Raw genomic sequence first — 23,688 nt, forward strand, 5'->3', positions numbered from 1 at the left:
TTGTGACAGGCTAAATAGATAATCTGGCTGGAAGATCTTCAGTTTGGTTTGATTTACTGCTGCCCTTCTACCCTGGTAGTGGCAGCGCTGCCAATACCACCAATTAGGAGCTGGGAATTCAATTTATAATTAGCACCAAGTGATTGTAGGGCTTCTTTTTCACCAGCTTGAAAGTTCTTCACCTTTGTCTGTATAATATGAAGGGATGTTTAAGAACTGGTGGATTTAGATGTAAATATTACATTTTAAAGAAATCCCTGTCACAGGGTTCCTGTTCAGGAATGCAGTTGAGGGGAGATTAAAAGGAATACCATCTTGCTTAGAGGCATTATTGTAAGAGTCCAAAAATGCCCACAGTTCCTCATGTTGAAGGACTCCAAGAAATTTGGAACACACACACACACACACACACACACAAACACACCAAGGTTAGCAAGGGTTCCCTATTCTAGAACAAATGCAGCTCCAAAGATCAACCTGCTCTCTTGCTTCCCCCATGTTTCAGGTTAAGGCTTTATGGGTGGAAAAGGTAAAACTTTGATCTGTGAACTTATTAACTTGCCTCAGGAAAACTGTGTTAGCTAGAGACTCAAGATCATGAATGTCAGAGTTGGGGTCTTTCCATTCTGGCCTGCTTCTGGTGGTGTAAATGCATTTACTCCCCCCCCCCCTTAAAAAAAACTGAACAAGAATGTTGCTGTAGTAATAATATGAAATATGCTCACTTTGATAACATTTTACTATCTTTCTTTTGCAGAAATGCAACCAAAATGTCAACAAATGCAGTGCCAGTACAAATGTGCTATATCCAGGAACAGAACTGGATGCTACTGTGAGAAAGGATATGAACTTGGCATCAATGGGAAAACATGCCAAGGTAAATAACTATTCTGTCATATTATTTTTAAGCCCTCGAGCTCAATGAACTACTTTGGTGGGGTTTCATCTTGATTTCAGGAGATCTTGGAGAAGTTGCATATGATTTTAAATGCATAGTTGTCTGAAGAACCATTGCCTTGAAATAGTAAGATATTTGTGATAGAACAGGATAGCATTTCAGTCCTGGGCATGGATGAGTGAGAAAATAGCCAATGGTCAAACAGGACATTACTTTTATGCAGGGGTCCTAAAAAAGGTCAAAATGTTGGAATCAGTGCTGTCACTCTTCAGATTAACAAGATCCTTTGTCAAGAAGTGAGAGAAATGGAATGTCATTGCTGCTTAGCCAGGATCATCTGACTTAACAGAGCAGAACAGAGGGGTGAGATTGGCAGATCATGGGGAAAACAGAACATTGAAACCCTGAAAACATATTAGAGTGTAGTTACAGAATTGATGGAAGGAATCTGAAAGTCATCCTGCTTTTAACTAGGATGTGAACATTCTTACATCAACTTTCACACATTTACTGGGTAGCTCTCAGATAGTCAGAGCCAGTGTGGTGTAGTGGTTAAGAGCGGTAGACTCGTAATCTGGTGAACCGGGTTCGATTCCCCACTCTTCCACATGCAACTGCTTGGTGACCTTGGGCTAGGCACACTTCTCTGAAGTCTCTCAGCCTCACTCACCTCACAGAGTATTTGTTGTGGGGGAGGAAGGGAAAAGAGAATGTTAGCCGCTTTGAGACTCCTTTGGGTAGTGATAAACCAGGATATCAAATCCCAACTCTTCTTCTTCAGACCATCTTTTCAGACACCTAATGTCCCAGATTCCAGCTGTACCATATGGCCTGAGACTCAAAAAGATACATGAAAGAAAGCTTGATGTTTAGACAAAAGGAAGGGGGCTTTGTATGTAAATCTCTCATTCTAACACTTGCTTCTAATCAAACCATTTTGATGTTCCCATCAGATGTAAATGAATGCAGTCTGTATGGGGTCTGCAGCCAAACCTGCGAAAATTCAGATGGCTCGTATGCTTGCAGCTGTGTGGAAGGTTATCTTCTTCAGCCAGACAAAAAATCTTGCAAAGTTAAAAGAGGTAAGGAGAAACAGTTGTCACCTATGTAGTTCTTTCCCCCAGCTCTTTCATATTTATCTTTATTTGCAGTAGATAACACTTATTGCCTTAGTAAATGTGATAGATTATGCCAAAGTATGAATGAAATTTCTTTCATTTTTACATTTTATATAGTTGGAGAACCAGAACAGAACCCTCAAGGTGTCAGAGTTCAAACCCCTTGCAGATAGAAAACTAACACATCAGCAGAAAGCTGGATTAAAACCTTTCCCAAAGTATTAGATGGTAGTCTTTATATTAGTCAAAAACATTTGAAAAAGTTTAGCTAATGTGAGTAGACAGCTCCACTCAGTCAAGGTTAATTCAGTCAGTTCTATCCTTCAACTAGATCTCATCTGATTCTCTCCCACATACAGATGAGTATTTATAATAATTTAAGTCCACCTTAAATGAAACTATCAGGAAGTAATTATTCCCTTTGGATGTTAGACCTGAGACTCTGCCTTGCTCATAGCAACATCCCATGAGCATTGATTTAATGATATTAATACTATGCCTTATTAGATAATTAATGCATATTTTCATTAGCAATAATAAACTAAGCATTTAAGGGAATTAGCAAGTTTGGTTTAATGAAGTCAAATTGAAGAAAGGATTTCCCTAGTCAATGTGTTGACTCTACAGCCTATTTTCCCCCTGCAATCTGTTCACCATCAGCATGCATAATGACACACAAGGCACTCTGCCTTACTGTGAAAAAAGAGAAGAAAAAGAAATTGGGATGTAAAAGGAGACCACCCTTCTCCATGGTGCAAATGAAAAACAAAATAAATGAAAAATACTTTTATATACTTTTACAATGGAGTAAGTTCCATTGAATTCACTGTAACTTCTGAGTAGACACGTACGGTGTTGCACTGTTTTTTATGGACATACAGAAGGGTTAATTGGATGGTCTTCATACTGTTACATAAATTTATTATACTGAAACTAAAATAAACATAGGTTCATGAAGCTATGAGCAGTATACACGAGTAAAGGCATTTATAAGCCCAAGAAGTAAAACTTGTTTAGATTTCATATTGATCCACAAACCACAGCAATGGATTTGAAATATAGTAATATAATACAAACTAAGATTATGCAGCAAAAATCAATTTCAATATTTCTTTTCACTTGTCATTCATCATGAATGTCATTTTAGTGGGATTTGGCAGGTGTCATTGCTGATACTGTACTCAAAACTGCCAATTAACTACAGATAAACACTTTTTTTTACTTTAACCTAGTTTTTTCTGTTATGAAATAAGTATTTGTCAGTATTTGGGTAGATACCTATATACATTTACCTGGGACTAAGGTCTACTTGTGATTAACAGACGTTGGATTACAGCATTCATCAGATTAGGCCAGCCACAAATTGAAAGTATAGTGATATGCAGCAAACTTCTCAAGCTTGCGAGCCTAGTTAACTTTACATCATCCGTGTTTTGTTTTACTCCCATACCATTCATTTTTGTTTTTTATTTCTTTTCTTTTTGGTGCAGCCCATCTATATATTTTGCATTTCCTATGATTCAGTGGTACCAGAGAGGTACCTCCTTTTGGGTTGCAGATAAATACAGTGACAACTAGCCCTGCCTGGTTAGTAGTGTACAGTGTCAATGTAGGGCTTTGTTCTGGCCTATACAGTTCTATGTTTTATCACAGAAAAACCTTCCTTTGCTCTTCCTTCCCTGTTTCCTTGTAAGCAAGGGACTTTGCTGGAAGGAAAATGTCCGTTATATGAAGCTTTCTTTTTCATTTCATTTTGTTTGGGCTGCCTTAGCAGCTGTTCCTGCACTTCATTGCCTCTACATAGCTGGGAGAGCTCTCCCATAAGGAAATGTAGAGCCTGGAATTATTTATTCCTTTCTCCCTCATGGGCCCAGAATCTTGGCAGTATTATATCAGCCAAAATGACCAGAACTCTGCATCACTCAGCTGCTTTTTAAAAAACGCATCCGGTGGCACTAAATCACTGGGGCTTGCTGTTTGATATCCAACAAATGTCTATGTTGGATATTCACATGGACAGGGTCGGTTTCATTTTTTACTTCAGGTGTTGCTGAACTAGCGCTCCCATTATCCCTGACCATTGGCCACACTGGTTGGGGCTGATGGGAGTTGGAGTCCGACAACACTCCTAGCCCTGCTTTCTGGTATCAGTGTATGTGGTTGCACAAGAGGAGCCTTTTCCAACTCTGAAGAAAGATTGCAGTACAGTACTTATTCAGATGAAGCACCATGTTTTTATTATATTCCCACAGAAATTTCAGTGGCAGCCATTTTATTCTAATAGCTATCTATTAATCAGTCAATTCTCTAAATCAGCAGTGGGCAACCTCTGATACTCCGGGCCTATTTAAACATGGCAGCCGATCCTAATTTATTATTAATTTTACCTGTGAGGCTGTTTTCCCCCCAAGCCACGCCCACCTTTGATGCCATTTATGACGTCAAGTATGGGGCAGGTAAAGATGTGACTGCAAAGGAACAGTCGTGAATCTTAAAACACACTCCTGATTGTTTATTGGCTAGTGGGGCTTGTACTTTTAAATTTGGCACCCAATGCAAGCACCAACAGAAGCCCATCTCTGCTGAAAGCAGGGCTTGGAGTTTATGCTGATCAGCAGTAACTTCAAGCCTCACTGGGATCAGCTACACTTTAGAATTTTCAATCAGGAACTTGGAGGTGGAGCTGACCCTTGCCAAAGTTGAGCCTGACGACATTGCCAGCTAGCCGATTGGCTTGTTCGAGACCATTGCCCACAATCAATCCACTGGAGACATTGCAGAATATTTCTCCAATTTTAAACATGAGGTTATTTCCCCCTACCCTCTAAGGCAGATTTTCAGGGGACATAAGAGGTCTGCAAGAGGGAATATGTGAAAGTTACCTGTTTGCCTTCAACAAGAGAAACATTCTGAGTGGGGGGGGTTCATTCATGAGTGTACATTTTTCTAAATATAGTGTCTGTTCAGCTTCTGTGCCGCAAATAAATGACGTGCCAGCAGCGGCAGACTCTGGAGTCTCAAATTTCAGTGGTGCCCTGTGTGACATCAAAATCTAGTGCCACCCCTCCCACCTTTTGCTTTCCATTGGACTTCATAGTTGTGGTGCCTACTGTGGCATCCCAGAAGCTCCACACCCTGGGCAACCAAACTAGTCAAGCTCCCGTAGATCTGCATTTGCTGTCAGTACCTAATGAATGTCAAGCCAGTCTGAGCTTAACTAAACCTCCATCCTATGAGTCCTATTTCTCCCAATTTTACTCTTGAGTGGTATCCCTTGACCAATTAGAATTCATTCAGGATGGTTTCAAACTCTCACATTGCTGGTGCTGCGTTCTGTTCTGACAGAAGGATGCTTAGCCAACACACCACTTCAAAGACTGAGCAAGAAGAAGCCGAGGAAAAGTTGCTATATTGGAACTTAGGTTGTTTAGGCTTTGTGCTGTGCTAGGATAAAAGGGCTTCTTTTCTTGCAGTGCAGCACAGAAGAGCTCTCACCTGCCTATAACTTGTCTGCCCTTTCCCAGCTGCTTCTGCCCCTAAACTTCCCTGTTTCTTCCTTTGCCTTCGCCTTACTCTTTCTCCCCACTTCACTACTTAAATTCTGTCTCTGTATGTGGCACGTGTGCTCTGCCTTCCTCCAGCTCGGACTGCTGTTAGTTGCCCTGCCCTCTGCCCTGCCCTTCACCTCACTAGTCCTAGTGGACAGTGACCATCATTGGCTTAAAAAAAAAATCAGGTTCCAAAATGAGATTTGAAATTAGATGCTGAAATAGCTGCCATAAAGCTGTGATCAGATTTCTTACAATCCTTTTATGTCTACTTTTTCTTTTAAAAAGCCCCCCAAATATCTAGTTGATAACTAGGCTGCAGGCCTGCTCCTTGATAATAATCCATTTAGCTGACTGGAATCAATCGGACTCATATTTGCATTACTGAGAGTAGGCCAGAACCCCTAGTTAGTGGGTGGGGGGAAATGAAATAGAGTTTTGCTGAAGATTCAGAACCTTTATTCTTCTTTGCAAGGCTTTCACAACTATGTTAGTGTCAATGCAAGAAAAAGAATATCAAAAACAGCTACTTAAATTTTTAGCTTCTGGAAAAGCTCATGCAAGGTTATATTTCTCATTTACAGCAGATCTATGGGGAAAAATAGACTGTAATGAAAGGAAGAGAGCCTTACTATGATCAAAAGGTGTCTGCTCTGCACAGTCTTTAATGTGTATGTTTTTCTACTCTTCTAAAAAAGATTCAGAACAAATTGACAATGCTCATGTGAGAAACTCACTAAATTAAATTAAAGTTTTAGGATTTCAAATCTGCACTGCTCTTTTTTCAGGCATATAATTGTGAAATATATTTCTGCTCTTGTTTTCTTTCAAATATTGTACTTCGTGCATTCTTTTTCCACCAGCCTTTTGTCTCAGTTCTAGCAAATTTCTGGATCCTATTGAATCATCTGTTATAAAGCTTGTTTTTAATATAGCAAGATGATTCAAAGTGGATTGTAATTTTTTCCCAGTGTTTTTCTCTCTTTCTTTTGTAAAAGATGTTCTATAAGGTAAGCGTATCCTCTAATACTCTGAAGATTTTCTTCAGCAATAGAGTTGTAGCTGATGGTGGCAGCGTAGCAGGGGGAGACTTTGGTTTCTTATGTGCTGTGACACTGTTTATTGATCTGTGGTTCAAGTAAAAAGCAGATAGGAAGAGAATAGAATACAAGTCTTTCATCATCTTAACCACAGTCAAGGAGCAAACTAACTACCTTTTGAGAAAGAGAGATATAATTAAGGACTTTTTTTATATGTGGGTTAGAGGTGTGCCATTTCATGTCTCATTAAAACACCAAATACAGCATCATTATTTGAACAGTTTAAAACTCATTTGGCCTAATTATAGTCTCGTTGTCACTAGAATATTGCTTTTCTTACAGCCTTTCAAATACAGCAAAGTATATCCGCACATATGTTCAAAACACTGCAAAAATGCTCAGATTGTGTGCTTTTCTTTGTTGTTTATCTCTAGCTGTTGTGCATCTGAGATCTTGTATACACTTGAGATTTGGAATATAATGTAATGTAGGAAAAATAACAGAATGCTTTTAGAAAGATCAGCGGTCACTAGAGAGAGAACAGGACCACAGCAAGTCATTTTGAAACAAGCCCTGAAGGATAGCTCAGTCGGTAGAGCACGAGACTCTATCTCAGAGTCACTGATTAAAGCCCCACATTGAGGGAAAGATTCCCTCATTGCAGGGGGTTGGACTAGATGTCCCTCGTAGTCCCTTCCAACTCTACAAATCTGTGATTCTTTGAAGAGAAGAGTAACACAAGACAAGCAAAAATAGGTAGTAAAAGCAGGACACTTATATGATTGACAAGGATGTTCTACTACACAAGCCCCTGTGAATGAATAAGAACTATAGAATGAAAGTTTCTGCTGGTGGCTTGTGCCTAAGTTAGGCAAGTCTTGCCATAGAGGATATGTAAAGAGAGGAGGCACCAGTTTACATTATCTTCTGTATGATTTGTTATGTGGAAAACCCAGTGCAAAAATAACTTATAAGTGTCCTACCTTCCATGCGTATAAAGTTGTGGGATTTCAACTGGCTAGCTGTCAACCACGTAAAGTTGAATTTTCACAATGCAAGTAAGCTGCGAGTTACCTGCGTTATCTAAACTTGTCCAGCAAATTGTGTATTACATAAAACATTTAAAATGTGATGCATATACAGTTGTTTAGGGTTTCTTCCAACAAGCTGGTCTACACAATACATGGCTTATGATTATTGCAGTTAAGACCTGTCTTAGAAGCTAGCATAGTGTGCTCCAGATGTTGAGGACTATCATCCCTGACCATTGGGCATGCTGGCTGGAGCAATGGAAGTTGGAGTTCACAACATTAGGAGAACACGGCATTGGCTACTCCTGCCTTAGAGCTATAAACACTTTGGTTGTGAATTTAGCAATTTGTTTATTTTATTCAAAACAAAATACTTAGGTCTTTCATCCAGATGGTAGCGTATCATTGATATAAACCAAAGCTGAGTAAAGCAATATAATAAAATAACAACAAAATGGCTGAATAAGGACATAAAGACAATAACTGGTCTGCTATCCCAACCAAACACCTTCCAAAATAGCAGAGAACATTATCATCCTTTCAAAAATTATATTTTAATACCTATTTACTGTGAACGCTCTCACATTTAAATACCTGGAATAGTTGCATCCTGTAAGCACACACAACTTCCTGCAGTTTTCTGAAAATTCATGAGCAGTTGCAACAAGTGGATGTCATGAAGCGAATCAAAGTGAATCAGAATGGAAGGCAAATCTGGGTGTTTTCTTCCAGAGGCAAGCAAATCTCTACAGTGAATTGTCATTGCTTATCTCTTCCAGTTTGGGATATTGTCAGCCTTGTTGTTTTAAATGATGGTCCTAAAGAGGATGGCAACTTGCCAGACCTCTCCAGGAGGAATATGAGTTAACACGTATAGATTAGGTGTCAACATGTGACTGACACAACCTCTAATGATGTGAATTATTATTTAGTTCCAGTTTTATGACGTTTGTGTTGGTGCGTGGCCTTACTGCATGATATTCTCCTGAGACAAATTCTAGTTCAGGGCTGGGAGTGTGCCGAACATAGACTTTTATATTCCAAATCACAAGCCTGTTGTCTTCACCTTTGTTTTCACCAACTATGATCAGCACTTTTATAAATATCAGTTATTTCAGTTCAATATTGAATATACCATTTCCCTTGTCATAAACCTGGGAAGATGTGCAAAGCCCTCTTTGGGAGGTATCGTTCAGTACCATTATCCAATACGAATTTCTTGGACACACTGCCATACATTTTCATCATTATACAGAAAGACTACAGCAATCATTCTTGAATTTCATTTATTTTTATTTTCCCTTAACTTTTAATACTAGTTTGTTGCTGCAGATGTTCATTTTTAGTTTTATGCCTGAGGAAGGTTATTGTATCCTTTTAGAGCCTACATCTTTTAAAAAACAACAACACAATACTATATTTTCAGTGTGGAACTGGAGTCTGTGTTGTATAAAAGCTAGATAGTTAAGTTCCTATTTCAGATTCATATCCCTGCTTAGTTTATAATCTAACTTCTCTAGCCTAACTTCATCTGACTTCATCAGGGTAATTCCAGTTCAAATCTTCACAAATTAATCTGTTCGGAGATCTGAGGAGATAAGAGAATTTATATAGGGGAAGGTGGCCTGACTTCCTAACTCAAATACCCTCCAACATTTCTCTGAGGAAAATAGGGATGTCCAGTGCTATTTTTCTAGAAAAAGATGCTAGAACTCAACTCATTCTCTTAGATAGCAGTGGTGCCCACCTGAGAGGTGCTGGAACTGAGTTCTGGTGAGTTCCAACTGGAAAAAAAGCCCTGGGGACATCCTATTCCATGCCCCCCCCAACATTTCTCTCATGAAAATAGGGGCATCCTAAGGAAAAGTGGGACATTCTAGGATCAAATAAGAAACCAGGATGGCTTCTGTCAATCCAGGACTGTCCCTTGGAGGGTCTGAATTCAGCAGATCCATTGCCCAGTTCCCATGGTACACTTTCTGGATGGACCAGCTGTCCTGGTGATGCACAGAATAGGGAAGCTATGTTTTCCTCTGGGGTTTGAGGATCATGATGTCTAATAGTAGTTTCTTCAAGAACTTCTCTCAGCCTGTTCATTCCGGGGTGGAAGTTCAGACCAGATTTAGACTTCATACTGTTACAAAAGCCTGACGCCCATCCCCCTCTCTGCCAAGCCATGGCAAGAGCGCATGGGATTTCAGGCACCCACACAGGGTCTCTGTCCCTTTGGAGAATAGAAGACACTGTGGAGAAGATTGTGCATTAGGAAATAGGGGTTATTTGCCTATTTACACCCTCAGTCTGTAGATCTTGCAGCATGGCCCAGAGCACTGTAGACAGTCCTTCCTTTACCCTCGCCAAGATGGATCTCCCCCTTACTTACTTCCTCCTCCTTCTTCCCAGAAGCACCTTGCCCTCCCCCAGAGCAGTTACCCTGGCAACCTTTCCAACCCCTGTCCCTGTTCACACCTCAGGGCAGTTCTCTTGCATTGACAACAACCTTCAATAGCTCTCTATTGTTCCCTTAACCTAGCTCAGTCAATGAGTGACTTGTGCTCCAATCACAACTAAAAACTGGCTTATTTCACACACACACACACACACACACACACACACTTACTTTCCTTCACAACCTAATCTTAAACGTAAGGTGGCTGGTCATTACTGAATCTTCTTCCAATGCAATGAAAGTGGGATTAGCATTCCAAGGTTGGAATCTATATTAACTGATATAAGTCCTGAAAGGAATTGTTGGGTATATTTTAATGTGTTCATTTTTATTTGTTAATTAACCATTCTCTTCTTTCCTTAATGTTTGTTCTGTTAATGTTTTCCAGATCCTAATGATTCACCTCCAGTTCTTTTGGTTGCAAGCTCTGATACTATTGAGGTCCTATATCTAAATGGAACTAAATCATCCACCCTTGGCTTTGTGAGAGGAACTGGAATTCAGACATTGGATTTTATATGCAACACGAACACAGTTTGTTGGATTGAATCAAGGGAATCTTCAAGTCAGCTGAAATGCATTGAGACATCAAAAACTGGCATGCTAACAGATGAATGGATAATAAGCACTATTCCTTATCTTCACAGTAAGTATTTTAAGTTTGAGAAAGTAACTTCAAGCAAAATGATAAGAGCCTCTGTCTTTTCAGCAAACTTTCTTACAGATTTAATGTTATTATATAAACGTTATTTAGAGTGGCATCTTATGGTAGTAATGAGGGGAGATAAGGCCATATAATTGTCATATCTTAAGCCCTGCCCATGGAAACAATGTAAGCAGAGAGGTTTAGATGTGGTTAGGAACATCTCTAAATTTCTTCCCAGTTTGGGTGTGTGAGAGGGGAAGTTGGATGAATCGAAGCCATTGCCTGGTTTTCCCTTTTTCGACATACTGATGTCAGTGCTCCTTTCGTTGGGACTGGATGTCAGAGGCTTCAGCAGTCATAGGGAAGGGAAATCTGACATTGGTTCTCCCTTTTCTTATATTGGTGCTCTGTGAAGTCAGAGAGGGCCATCCAGCAAATCCTATTGCACCTGGGACTTCCTCACAGGTGACACCCTTATTTATCTTCCTTCATAAATCTGGTCTTTTCACCGACTGAAGTCTTAGAATACAGCAGTGTACAAATTTAGATAAGCAAGCTGTGTAATGCTATTGGGTATAGTTTTATTTTTTGTTCGGAAATAATGAATGCCTTTTAAAAATTGGGAGTGGATATGAACAATATTAGATTCTTTGTCTTTAGAGAAAAGGCAACTTGAGGCTTTTTTATTTGAAGACTGTTATGATGGCTATGAATTTGAACATTTATTCTTGGATTGAAAAGTTCACTATAAACAATTGGAACAGAATTACTTTAAGCATAGCCAAGTTGTCATTGTGCAATTCTTCTGAGTCACTTTGAAAACAAAGTCATTTAATCCTTTGAAGGAATTTAATAAAGGCAGTAAGGGCATTAATGTATGAGAAGGTTGGGCTGTCCTGTCACCATGTATAAGCTGTTCATTTTATCAATATGTCACAGAGCAGCTGGAGTTTGATGAGATGGTCTATGCATTTCACCATGACGGTTCTGGAGTTGATGCTAAAGTCTGAATATTCCTTGCATGCATAATTACATAAACACTCCATCACACCATATAAGCAAAAATAATGAACTAATTGGAGAGTGCTTGAATATTTGTCCCTGTATGTTGTTCCAGAGAAGTCTTTCTGGGCTTTTCTTCAACTTGTTTTCAGACCATTCACCAGCATTGCCTTACATGCTCCTCTCCACACCCCAATGACAACCTTATTTCCATTGTATTTCACTTTGAAAATCCATAATAATGGAAATTAAAGTAAGCAAAAAAAAAAAAAATCTTCCTCCTCTCTTTAATATGTACTCAGGTTTTGCTCATTCACAAAGGAAATTGATTATAAGCAAAAGAAAGATGGGTGAAAATGCACGTAATGAGCCATTGAGATCAAGAGTATGGCTCAATAACTGACACCTGAAAATGTTTAACAAAGCATGAATAGCCTGCATGTGCAATGCAGAGCTAAAATGAGTGCAAAATTGCCTCGTTATTTATCCTGAAACTTTCTCAATAACTGAACAACGGTCCATTTTCAAGCCCTGTAATATATATCTCTTTCCTGTAGAATCCTTAATGGGTGAAAACTAAAATCTGCCTGGTTAAATGGGAAAAGAAAGTGTGTAGTAATTTAACATCTTCAGTTAAAAGGAGACAAGTCCTTCCTAAGTGGTCACTTTCTACATCATATGAAATTGAATATCTTAGAAATAATGCAAATTGTTGCTGTGATTATCTGCCCACAACGTGCATGCTGATTAAGTGTGGTGTTGCAGAAGTCAATGAGACTTCAATGAAAGGTACACACCCTTTTATAAGTATATGAAACTATTGATTTCAATTTTTTTAAAAAAGCAAAATTCTCATCGAGGTTCTAAGTACGTAATAGCTGGCACTACTGCTAAGAGAACTGATGTATAGAATTTCAGAATCCTGCCAGAATCTCGGATCTATGTCAAGGAACAGGCCATAGCAGCCTGAATGTTAGACAGTAGGCTAGGCTTAGGGGCAGCTGCATTATTTGGTTGTCTTTACTTTCTTTTTTATATTTTATTGAAAGTTTTATGGTGAATTAAAGTAAATGAGGAAAAAAGAAAAATACATAAAAAACAAAGCTAAGGAAAACAATAATAATGAAGTTAACAATAACATGTAATTAAGATTGCAGAACTATGTAGCATATATGTAAGTAGATAAACTTATTATTTCCCTCAAGTATACGTCGGTTCAGGAGTCAACTATGTTTTCAATAAATACGTTCCAAATATCATTAAATTTGTCCATATGTAATATTTGTCTAAAAGCGATCCATTCATAGGTTGCAAGAGTTGTCATGTTGTCTATCCATTGATCAAAGGGAGCATATTTTTATGCTTCCAATGTCTTTTTGCAGTTGTAAGGGCATGGAGAATCCATTTACGTTGACCAGTTGTCAAGCTCCATATATTAGATATATAGCTTTAAATGATGAAACTTTTAACTCTTTCCCCACAATAGTATTTATACACCCTAGCATTTCCCCCCAAAAATGTGCAAACACTGAACACTGTATAAACCTGTTTCAAAGAAGCATTTTCCATATTGCATCTCCAACAGCATGTTGTCATTTATAGACCATGCTAAGCAATCGTGATGGAGTCCAATAAACTCAAATGAAAATCTTTTGTTGTATGAGACATAGTTTGTAATCCAATGACACTTTAGAAATGGAGGCTAGTACATTATCCCATTGTTTAACTAAGATGGGGCTCATTAATTCTTTATTCCATTCATTTATCAAAGTCTATGTGTCAAATTGATTATTAGACACTAATTAGCTATAAAAAGTAATAGCTTTTTTTAGCCTCTAAGATTTTGGATAGTGTGTAAAACACGAAAGTTTTTCAGTTGAGAATGGAACATATGCGGCATTACCATGGTGAGAGGAAGGGATCTGTTTTGACTGGCAAAGTGGAATACAGTCTGCATGAGTGCAGATGCAGTTCTGGGGGGGGGGGAGGGAGGGAGGGAGGGAGGAGAGAGAGAGAGAGAGAGAGAGAGAGAGAGAGAGAGAGAGAGAGAGAAATTCAACAGGGAACAATGTACAATAACCAGGATCGGAACTGGAACTAAACCACCCTTTCCCAACCTGGTTCCCTCAATCTATTTTGAACTAAACATGACCCTTTGCCATGCTGGCTAGGGCTGATGGGAGTTGTAGTTCACAAACATCTGGAAGACACCAGGTTTCCAATCCAAACTAGCTGCCTTGGTGGAGGAGAATCTACAGGTCTGAACGGTGGGATACAAATGGAATAAAACTAAATAATACATGAACAATTCAAGCTATTTAATTGCAAATATTTGCAACTTCGTATGTTTGCTGTTTTGAATAACAGTCCTAAACATACAATATACTTAAGAGAGACAAGGGAGTATCCACAAAGCTCTTTGCTAAATTTCAAAGCAACTGTTGTGAAGGAAAGACTATAATTTCCATTACAAGGCAAAGCATATATTATTGAAAATAGCAGCGGGAAGAGGTGCAATGAGATTCACACCCAGCTGATAGGCAGAGGCAGGGAATGACAGTAGCCAGTGCCAGCCAGAGTAGAACTGAGAGCTTCGTTCGTTCCCAGGAAATGTTGTTCCTATAGCTCCTACTCCCATGGTTCTTGGAAATTTAATAGGAGATGTGTTGGCTCAAACTTCTACACTTGCCCCTCCATGTGAAGGAGAGCTGAAAGTGAGGGTGTGAATCACATCAACCTAAGTTTAATTCTTATAACAACATTTTTTTTTTGCTATGACTGAATGCATAAAATTAAGTGCATTTCATTCCTTAGTAGCCAAGGAATAACTGTGCAATATTGGATAAGCTGCTTTAATTGGCTTATTAAATATTCCTGATGGATCAACAAGATGATTGTTATTGGATGCTTTTCTGCTGATAATGTTTATTTTTATCTGATTTAGCATGCCTAATTGATGCTCACTGTTTTCTGTATTGCCACATCAGCATAAAACACTGCCGTACCCATTTGTAAAATGTTTCACATTGAAAGCTTCCAAAATAGACATTAATATTTTGGGGTTTTTCACCCATGTATGAGAAGCTAAAAACTAGCACTAAATATTTAATGACAGCTAGGAAATGTTGATTTCTGAGAAGAACATAGGTGAATTTAGTGAAAAGGAGAAAAAGTGCATTTTTAACACTATTGCAATTCCCACTTACTTGTGTATTGTAAATCTGTCCATACCTAACTAATAACACACAAAAATGTTTGTTTATTGTCTCTGTTAATAGTATGTGGTTTTAAGGCCTATGTGCATTTTAAAAGTCCTAATTTAAGTAGGAGAATGCATTGCAATTCCAAGTAGTGTGAATCAATGTTGTTTGCTTAGCAATTCCTCCCCCCAGCCCCCAATGCCAGCCTGGCACAATAAAGCCTGAAATATGAGTTCCCTTTTAAGAAGCTGACTATAATAAATAGATTTTATATTATCCCTGGAGAAGCATATTTGAGGACCTGCACTCAGAGTATTAAAACATTCTACCTTTTCCCCCAAGTCATTTTCTTAATAACTTTTTACTAGAAAGTCAATCCATATTTTATTAAAATATTGTATACAACTTAAAATTTTTAATTACCCACTGCTTAGCATCTTTATGGGATAACATAAAAATGGCAGCATTAATTTTGAAGAACAGAAGCTATTTTTTCCCCCACTGAACTTCATGACATAGAGAAAAAGCAGAGTGTAAACTAGAATTCCAATGAGAACGTGGAGGGAGCTTACACGATGCCTTGGAAAGAGACAATTGGAAACAGCCAAAGCATGTAGGGTAGCGTAATCATGCCATATATCCCCTATAATAGCTTGGTTCACTAAACTCTGGGTAGTTGATGGCACATCAATTGATGCTAAATTATGCTTTAATTTTAAGTTTAGCAGCAGATTACTTAACTACTTTGAAGTAAATAACCAGTTTTGATTTACTGTCTGCAAAGATTTATAGTACGCTTTTTGAATGTGTCGTTAAAAGAAAGAGAGTGTTACGGCTGTTGTACCTCTATAAATCTGCCTTCATTGTTCTGCAGAGGTGCCAAACAGCTGAGACCCTATTGCAAATTTACAATCATTTGGCAACACCACTAAAAATCAGTAAAGCAGAAATGGGAGATGGGACCATTTTCTGTTCTTACTCTTTGATTGTGCCTGAAATTGGCAGCAAAAACAGTCAGCCACTTAAAAAACAATCAAGAAGGGCATTATTTCATTTGTAGTGGTCACAGAGTATGAAAAATGAGTATTTTATAATATTTTGTTCCCTTTTTAGATGTGGTCAGTATGGAGAAATTTACAGCAAGAACAAATTAAGCAGCCTGTCTTAGTATTGTTTTAAAATCAGTGCTATATGTATCTACACAAAATTAAATCCCATTGAGTTCAATGGGACTTCTTTCCAGGTGATTGTACAAGTTTGCTTTAGAACAGAAGATGGAACAGTAACTAAAAAACTATGTTAGATAGTCTAATAGAAGTTAGCTTGCAGGGGTAGGAAAGATAAGGAGCAGGACCAGCAGTCAAATCCAAGTCCCCACTCCTGAGATATGTGATAAGAGACAATGGATATATTTGCACTAACCCGATGTTCGGTAAATAAAACAAATATGTTCTTTCTGTAAGATGCATACATAAATACGTGTGTGTGTGTGTGTGCATGCTAAGGGACATTTTGGAACTTTTAGATTTCCTAAAGTAAGTTAGATAAATATATGTTGGCAACTGTTTATAGCAGTCTGAAAACAAAGACTTCATTAATCAGGACATGATGCAAACTTACATGATGCAAATTTAGAGTGAACAGAATGATATAACTCTATCCCATTGTTGAAACAAGACCAAATCTAGATAGGTCCAAAGCTATTGAAGAAATGGGCTACCGGGATGTATTAGAGTTGGAATAGATTGACATATTTTTCAATGGAGGGAAGTAAGAAATGGGTTTCCCCATGGATCTGTTCATTCTCAAACTGGTCCATGAGCTTCATTCATGGTGGCTTTTTTGTGCTGTGCAAGTGGAAAATAAGCCAATCAGTCTCCAGGATTGGTGACAACTAGGCACTATGGCCTGGAGACAATTCCCAGCCTTGCTGGAGACCTTGGCCAGTTGTTGAAAGAGAGGTCCTGGTCTGGAATAAGAACTTTGCTATTCATCTGAATATCACAGGTTGGTTCGCATTAGAAAAATACAGAAAAATACAGAATAAAGACACAAAATTCGAACAACAAAACAGAAGCAAAACAAACCAATAACTGCTCTCCCACAGACAGAGAATGTTAATCAGCCAAACGCCTGGTTGAAGAGAATGGCTGCTTACCCAGTACAAGGGTGGGTGGTGGTTGTGACCCGGTGCAGCGCTTCCCTCATCCCCTCGAAACCACGTCATCTTTACTCTGGCCGTTGGATCCCAGTTCAGATTTTGGCCAATCCATGGCAGCTTCGGGTGGGGTGGGGCAATGGAATGGACCGCACAGCAGGAGTCTTCACTCTGGTCTGCTCCACAAGTGCTTAAAGCGGCAGGCAGCACTTTTTGCCTGGCGCCTAAAGATGTGTAACAAAGGTGCCAGGTGAGCCTCCTTGGGGAGAGCAGTCCACAAATGGGGAGCCACCAAAAAGGCCCCAGTTTTTCTGGTTTGTGAGTTGATTTTGTCACAAACTTTATATGCTGGCAGGAGGTGCATTGGGCAGACTCAGTAGTCTAATAAGGGGACGCCACGTAAGGCTTCAGATCAAACTCTAGGAGCTGAGGCTGGCAGCTACACTCTCAAGTTGCAGGTGATGCCCACTGGATTAACACATGTCATGGTGGGACTATTTGCCCTGCAGCTCCTTCCTGCTGCCCAGCTGGCAGCCTGTGGGAGAGACACTGAATGCCAATGCATTCCTATTTCTGTGGAGCAACTGCCTTCTTATTCTGCTTGAGGCCTTTTACAGAGGTATGTAAATAGCCACTATAGGACAGCAGCACGCAATACCTTTGGTCTGATCTAGTAGGGTCATTGTGTTCTAGCCTGAAAAATAATTTGACAGTCTTCTGTAGGATAGCAACTAGTGTAGCATCCTGCTTCCCACAGTTGCTAACCAGATAACTTTGAAAAGCCCAGACCTGAGGACTACCCCCCTTTTTGATGCTATTTCAGTAAGAAATGATAATCCACTTTTCCTTTGTTAGTAGCCAAAAAATTATTTCAAAAGCAAAGTATTCGTAGTGATGAGTATACAGAACCCACTTTCCCGGTCTGCGATACTAGAGAGAAACCATCTTGTATGCAAACCTTTATACTTATATATTGAGAACAGAATTTACTTTGCCACTGGCATAAACTTTACTTTTATTCCTACAATTCTGAACAATTCTACAATCACCTGATGGCATGCATCTTATTTTTTACATGAGAATATTGTTATAGAACCCTCTGTTGCTCTATGTACATCACAATATACCAGGCAGAATGAAATCTATCTCAATTGACAGCAGGGTTGTGAATGTTATTTTCAGTTCCATGTTGAGGGTGCTAGTCTTTGGCTTTTGTTGAACCAGAAATCAACAACCCTAACAGGAAAGAGAAAATAAAATTCACAGCTCTTATTCCACTATAGAGCAATTTCACAAGGACTGATATGAAACTTCTTGAATTGGGCTAAGATCTGTGAAAACCAAGCATCTTCACATGTTACAAACAAAACAAACTATATTTCCCTTGATAATTGCCATTTAGATTGCTCTTCTGGACATTTTTAAAATGGATTTTTTTGCCCTTGGCAGCTAAGACAGTTGGTACAAGCAGTAAAGTATGCTAACTAGATCAATGCTCTGCAAGCTGAATATTCTGTGATGCTTAAAATATATACAGGGGATTACCTGCTAGTAAAGAATTGTTACTATACTAACAAAATGGTGTCAAAACCCTTTAGCATGTTAAGGGCATACTCCAGGCATGCGTTTATGGCTAGCACGTGTGCTACTCTGTACACGGGCGAAAATAAATTGAAATACAGTGATAAAATGCTATAGGGAGGAATGTACATTAGGGGCAATGTTTTTGAACACCATCTGGTAGTTATAGTTGGTTGTCAGTTCAATATATTTAATTACTAAGGATGCTGTGTAGATCTTACCAAAGGTGATACGGAGGCTGTTGCTATGCAAGGCATGCTGCAACATGTCAGGTCACAAACAACACAGTGTGGTCCAGAGAAGGCTGAACTGCTTGCTGCCTCATGAACAGTAGAACTTGGAAAATGAGGTGTCTGGAGAACAGGAGGCGGGGCGTAGGAAGAGGTGGGGGGGCCGCCCTGGGTGCCCTCACCAATCGGGGTGACATTCGGCATGCCACCTGCCCGTGACTCCCAAGCCTCCCCCAAGCCGTCGGGGTAAGGGGGAAGCTGTGCTGCTTTGCCGGCGGCATTCCCCCCTTCCCCCTTTGTTTTGACAGCTTGGGGGAGGCTTGGGAGTCGCTGGCGGGCAGTGCACCGAATGTCCACCATAGGCAGCTCACTCCGCCCCTGGCTGCAGGGTATGCACGCTGCTCAGGGCACCCGAGTGGCCATCCCCTGCCTGTGAGGCACCCTCTGCAACACGCCTCCCTCGGGAGCGCGCCCACCCCGGGCAGCGCAGGCATATGCTCTGCCTCTGATAGAAGGGGGGTAGTTGAAAAGTGATAATTCCTTCCGTCTCCCTCTTCTTGCCTGGTACTTCATTAGCAACAGTCCATAGACAGGTGTGTGTACATCAACATCCACTGTTGCAACAGATTGGGACATAGGGGAAAGGCACAAGTAGGTTTACCAGCCCCCCCCAGCCATCTCTTCCTCTATCCTTACCCCCTCAGTTGTAGTTTCATCCTCACACACATAGAGTCTCTATATGCCTTTTACTATAGGAGCATTTTTGTGTTGTGTTGTTTATTTTATACCACCCTTGTAGAACCCATGTAGCACACAGGGCAGTTAGTGAGATGTAGTTGCCCAGTAGGGCACCTCTTCAGTGTAGGAAACCAGGGATGCATGGGGAAATGCTCTGATTTTGATTGGAGTAACCATGCTAGGGAAAAAGGATATTATTCACTTGCTTGGTTGCTAAATTTGTATCCTGCCTTTGCACCAGATGGTGTTCCACTTTTTCTCCTATCAAACTTTGTCCTGCAGGCTCCCTACTAGTCCTCCCCCACCTATGTATTCAAAGGGATATCGGAGAGGGAGAGTTACATGTCTCCCATTCATCCACCTAACAACTGCAGCCTTCTGCAATGATGACCAGAGTGGAAAGAGGGGTTGGATCAGCCTTAAATACTGTATTATTTGCTCTATAAGACTCACTTTTTCCCTCCTAAAAAGTAAGGGGAAATGTGTGTGCGTCTTATGGAGCGAATGCAGGCTGCGCAGCTATCCCAGAAGCCAAAACAGCAAGAGGGATTGCTGCTTTCACTGCGCAGCAATCCCTCTTGCTGTTCTGGCTTCTGAGATTCAGAATATTTTTTTCTTGTTTTCCTCCTCCAAAAACTAGGTGCGTCTTGTGGTCTGGTGCGTCTTATAGAGCGAAAAATACAGTAGTACCTGCCCTCCTCCCAAAGGAAGACACTAACCTAAGCATCTTTCCTCTAAGAGAGGGTGGGACAAATTCACTGCCAAGAGTGTGAAGGCAATTCTTAAAAGCCTGCAGTGTCAAGTCAATATTCATGGCCTGAAAATGACAGATTTAGTAAGAAATTTATTATTTTATTGTTTGCTCTGTTGCAAACAATAAGAAATATATTTTTAAGTAAATTAAATTGCCTTGATAAATAGATTAAATACTGATAATTTTTCCCTTCAGTATACTGAGTTTATTTCAAATATTTGACATCCTGCTATTTTTCTCTAGGAAGGTCAGTGTAACATTACCTTGTTACATCTAACAAATTAATAAAGGACACCCTTTATTAACACCCATTACACTTGAGGGTGAGGGCTGTGAAATTAAGCAGAAGAAAACTAATAATATGCAGCTTTTAACAGTGCAAGAAATGGACAGTCAGATGTTTTAGACTATCACTTGCTGGTTGTTTTATCTGTACGTTTGTGATTCCAAGCTAAATTCCAGCTCCGAACATGCAAAAGGTGTATTAAAATTGGACATGGCTGAATATGTTTCTTACTTGATCTTTAAGTGGGTACCATTTACATGAACAGAGAACACAATTTTGTGATTCATCCAGAGGCACTAAAAGCACTGTTAAAACACTGTTAATAAAAATTTAAGATTACAAGTTAATTAGTATGTACATAATTTGGCTCTAGTGTTACCACATAGGTCTAAAATGCAATGTGGAATTCTAATTGGTTGGTTGTTTGAGACATTTAAATAGTTGGCGAGGAGGCAAGAAAAGTGTTGGTGGTTTTTTGTTTTTTGTTTAACAAAAGGAGTGTCCCCAAAGCTTTGTTACACTAGGTATATTGAAACCTACTTGCTGACAACTATGGACCTTAAAAAGAAGACATTTAATGTCATTTATTTCTTCAGTGAGAGGGAAACACTGCAGAGATTAAAAGCCTTATTCATTAAAAATACATTTGCAAGTTAAGTAGGTTTTTCATGATGTGCATAGAAAAGTGTGGAATGTGCTTTTTAGGCAGAGGCAAACTTTGGTAATTCATTACAACTTTCCAAACTTGAAAGCAGCGTGTCATTTATAATTCACTGGCGGGATGCTCAACACAAACACAGCAAGACAGGCACAAGACACAAAGTCTTTTAAAAAAAAATTGGGGGGGGGGGTCAAGTGTGTAAAGCTGAAGGTGCACAAGTTAAGTTGCAGGCTGGCTGTATGGAAGATCCAACACTGACATCAAAGTGAGTGGAATTGATTTGACAACCCCCTGTTGTAATCTTCTGTTATCATAATAAACTAGCCATCAGCGATAAATGTGCACTAGCCTTTGGAAGGATGATATAATAAACTATTAAACCTGTAGAAAAAGCTCAACCTTTCTTAGAATCACAGGAAGCTGCCTCATACAGAATCAGACCAATAATCCATCTAGCTTAGTATTGTCCACATTGACTGGCAGCTGCTCTCCAGAAGCCCCCCAGCCCTTCTTGAAGATGTTGGGGATTGGAACTGGGACCTTCTGCAAGCAAAGCTGTTGCCCTGCCCTTTCTCAATTCCAACCTGTGGCAAAGGGCGGGGGGGGGAGCTGGCTGTTTATCTCACCATTATATGTGTGTGTGCGTGCACGCATGCAAGCATGCATGAAATGTCACATCTTTCCTAAGCAACATGTTTTGCAATTTTTAAAATCTGTTTTCGAGTTTGGCAATACAGGGCAGAAGAAAGACAAAACAATGAATTACAAATTTCAACCTTCTTTTAAACTATGTGGCAATGGCTACTGTCAGACAAAGAGACTGAAGCAGGTAATACTTTAGTCTGTGCTGTCATAGTAAAGCTGCACATTTCTAAAAACAGTGGCAACAATGAGGAGGTAAAAAAAACACAACACACCTCTGAATTAAAAGGGGAAAGAAGGAGCAGGAAGAGAAAGGCTATAAATAGAACTGACAGCCGTGAAGAGTACATTATGATGGCTGTAATGGAAGGAAAGTTTTCCAGTGTTTGCCCCTTAAGCAGCGTTGGAATGGTGGTCAGTTGATCAGCTACTATTATTTGTAGGTGATAGGCTATGGTAGAGGGATTCCGGCAGACACTGTCACTCAACAACTAAGCTGAGAGACAGCTGAGGAATAGGAGGGGGGAGTGGCAGATGAAAAGGATGCTGAAAGCATCCTGCAAGAAGTAAGAGGGCAGGGTGCATGGATACCAGCAGCGAGTAGCATCCTGGGCCAATGGAAGAGAAATACAGGCAAGGAAACCAGACCAAGGGGAGGAGGAGGAGGAGGTGGATGGAAAAGAGGGTGAGAAACAAAGGGAATTTGGTCTGCCTCAGGAAGGACAGCAAGGAGGGAGAAGATTAATAGGATAGAAAGATTAAGGGTTGCCATCCCTGGTGGCAAGGCAGAAAGAGGGAGGGGGCGAAAAAGACAGGAGAGGGCAATGTTCAAGGGGTGTCAGAAGAACGGTGTATGGGAAGACAGGAGTGAAAACATTGTCTATAAAACAGAACAGAACGGAGCAAGACAGCATTATGGGCCTTTCCTCTTAAAAACACCTCACAAGTGCCTCTGTTTACAAGCAAAGGAAGGCGTCGATATTTTACCATATTAAATTCAATTGATGTGTTCTAATCAGTTTTACTCAGATAAGATCCATTAAAAGGAATGAACATATCTAAGTTATGGCCATTAATTTCTGTGGATCTTTTATATGTAAAAAATAGCTGAATACAACCCGGTACATGTTTTTGTTTTGTTTTGTGTAGTCCATTGTGCAGTCATAATTTATATCATTATTTTTAATAAGTTTACATACAGTTTTAGTGTTACACTAAAAACAGCACAGCATCAGCCCTTTCCTTAAAACTAAGAAGCCCTAATAGAGATGTTTCAAAGGCCTGATTGCAGCAAGCTGCTGATTCTGTAGGCTTACCCTATCTGTACTTAAAAACTACCATAGAAACAATTTTAAAAATATATTTTTAGACAACTGAAGTGTTACTCCACATTTTTTAATTTTGCATATTTCATCCACCTCTCCTTATTGTAAGGTCCAATGGCTATAAATTTGCCTTTTGTATAAATTTCCTGTTACATAACAGCTGCTTTCAGGAAACATGATAAAATATTATTTATTTTTGATAGGAACCTATGTGAGCCTTGGCCTGGTACACCTTCTTCAATGTGGCCTTGAGAAGAAGATCAGAAGCTTCTGCTTTCATTTTTTTCAGTATCCACAGATCCACATTTTGTCCAAATCTTAACTAAGGTTTATTTAATTAAGCCAGCTTCGTAGCCCATGTTTTGAATTTTGCTTGCTCCG

At 39.6% G+C, this 23,688-nt stretch overlaps 1 protein-coding gene across 3 annotated transcripts in view; it reads left to right on the top strand.

Moving 5' to 3' along the window:
- The window catches only part of LRP1B (LDL receptor related protein 1B), a 764,381-nt gene that overhangs the window by 464,713 nt on the left and 275,980 nt on the right, over window positions 1–23,688 (top strand). For all 3 annotated transcript variants that reach the window (XM_083581632.1, XM_083581633.1, XM_083581634.1), the window contains 3 exons: window positions 758–877; window positions 1,852–1,980; window positions 10,473–10,730. In XM_083581632.1, the coding sequence (XP_083437758.1) occupies window positions 758–877; window positions 1,852–1,980; window positions 10,473–10,730 (507 nt within the window). The remainder of the gene's footprint in view (window positions 1–757; window positions 878–1,851; window positions 1,981–10,472; window positions 10,731–23,688) is intronic.

Source organism: Podarcis filfolensis (assembly GCF_964270895.1).
Source record: "Podarcis filfolensis genome assembly, chromosome: 1".
Lineage (NCBI taxonomy): Eukaryota > Metazoa > Chordata > Lepidosauria > Squamata > Lacertidae > Podarcis > Podarcis filfolensis.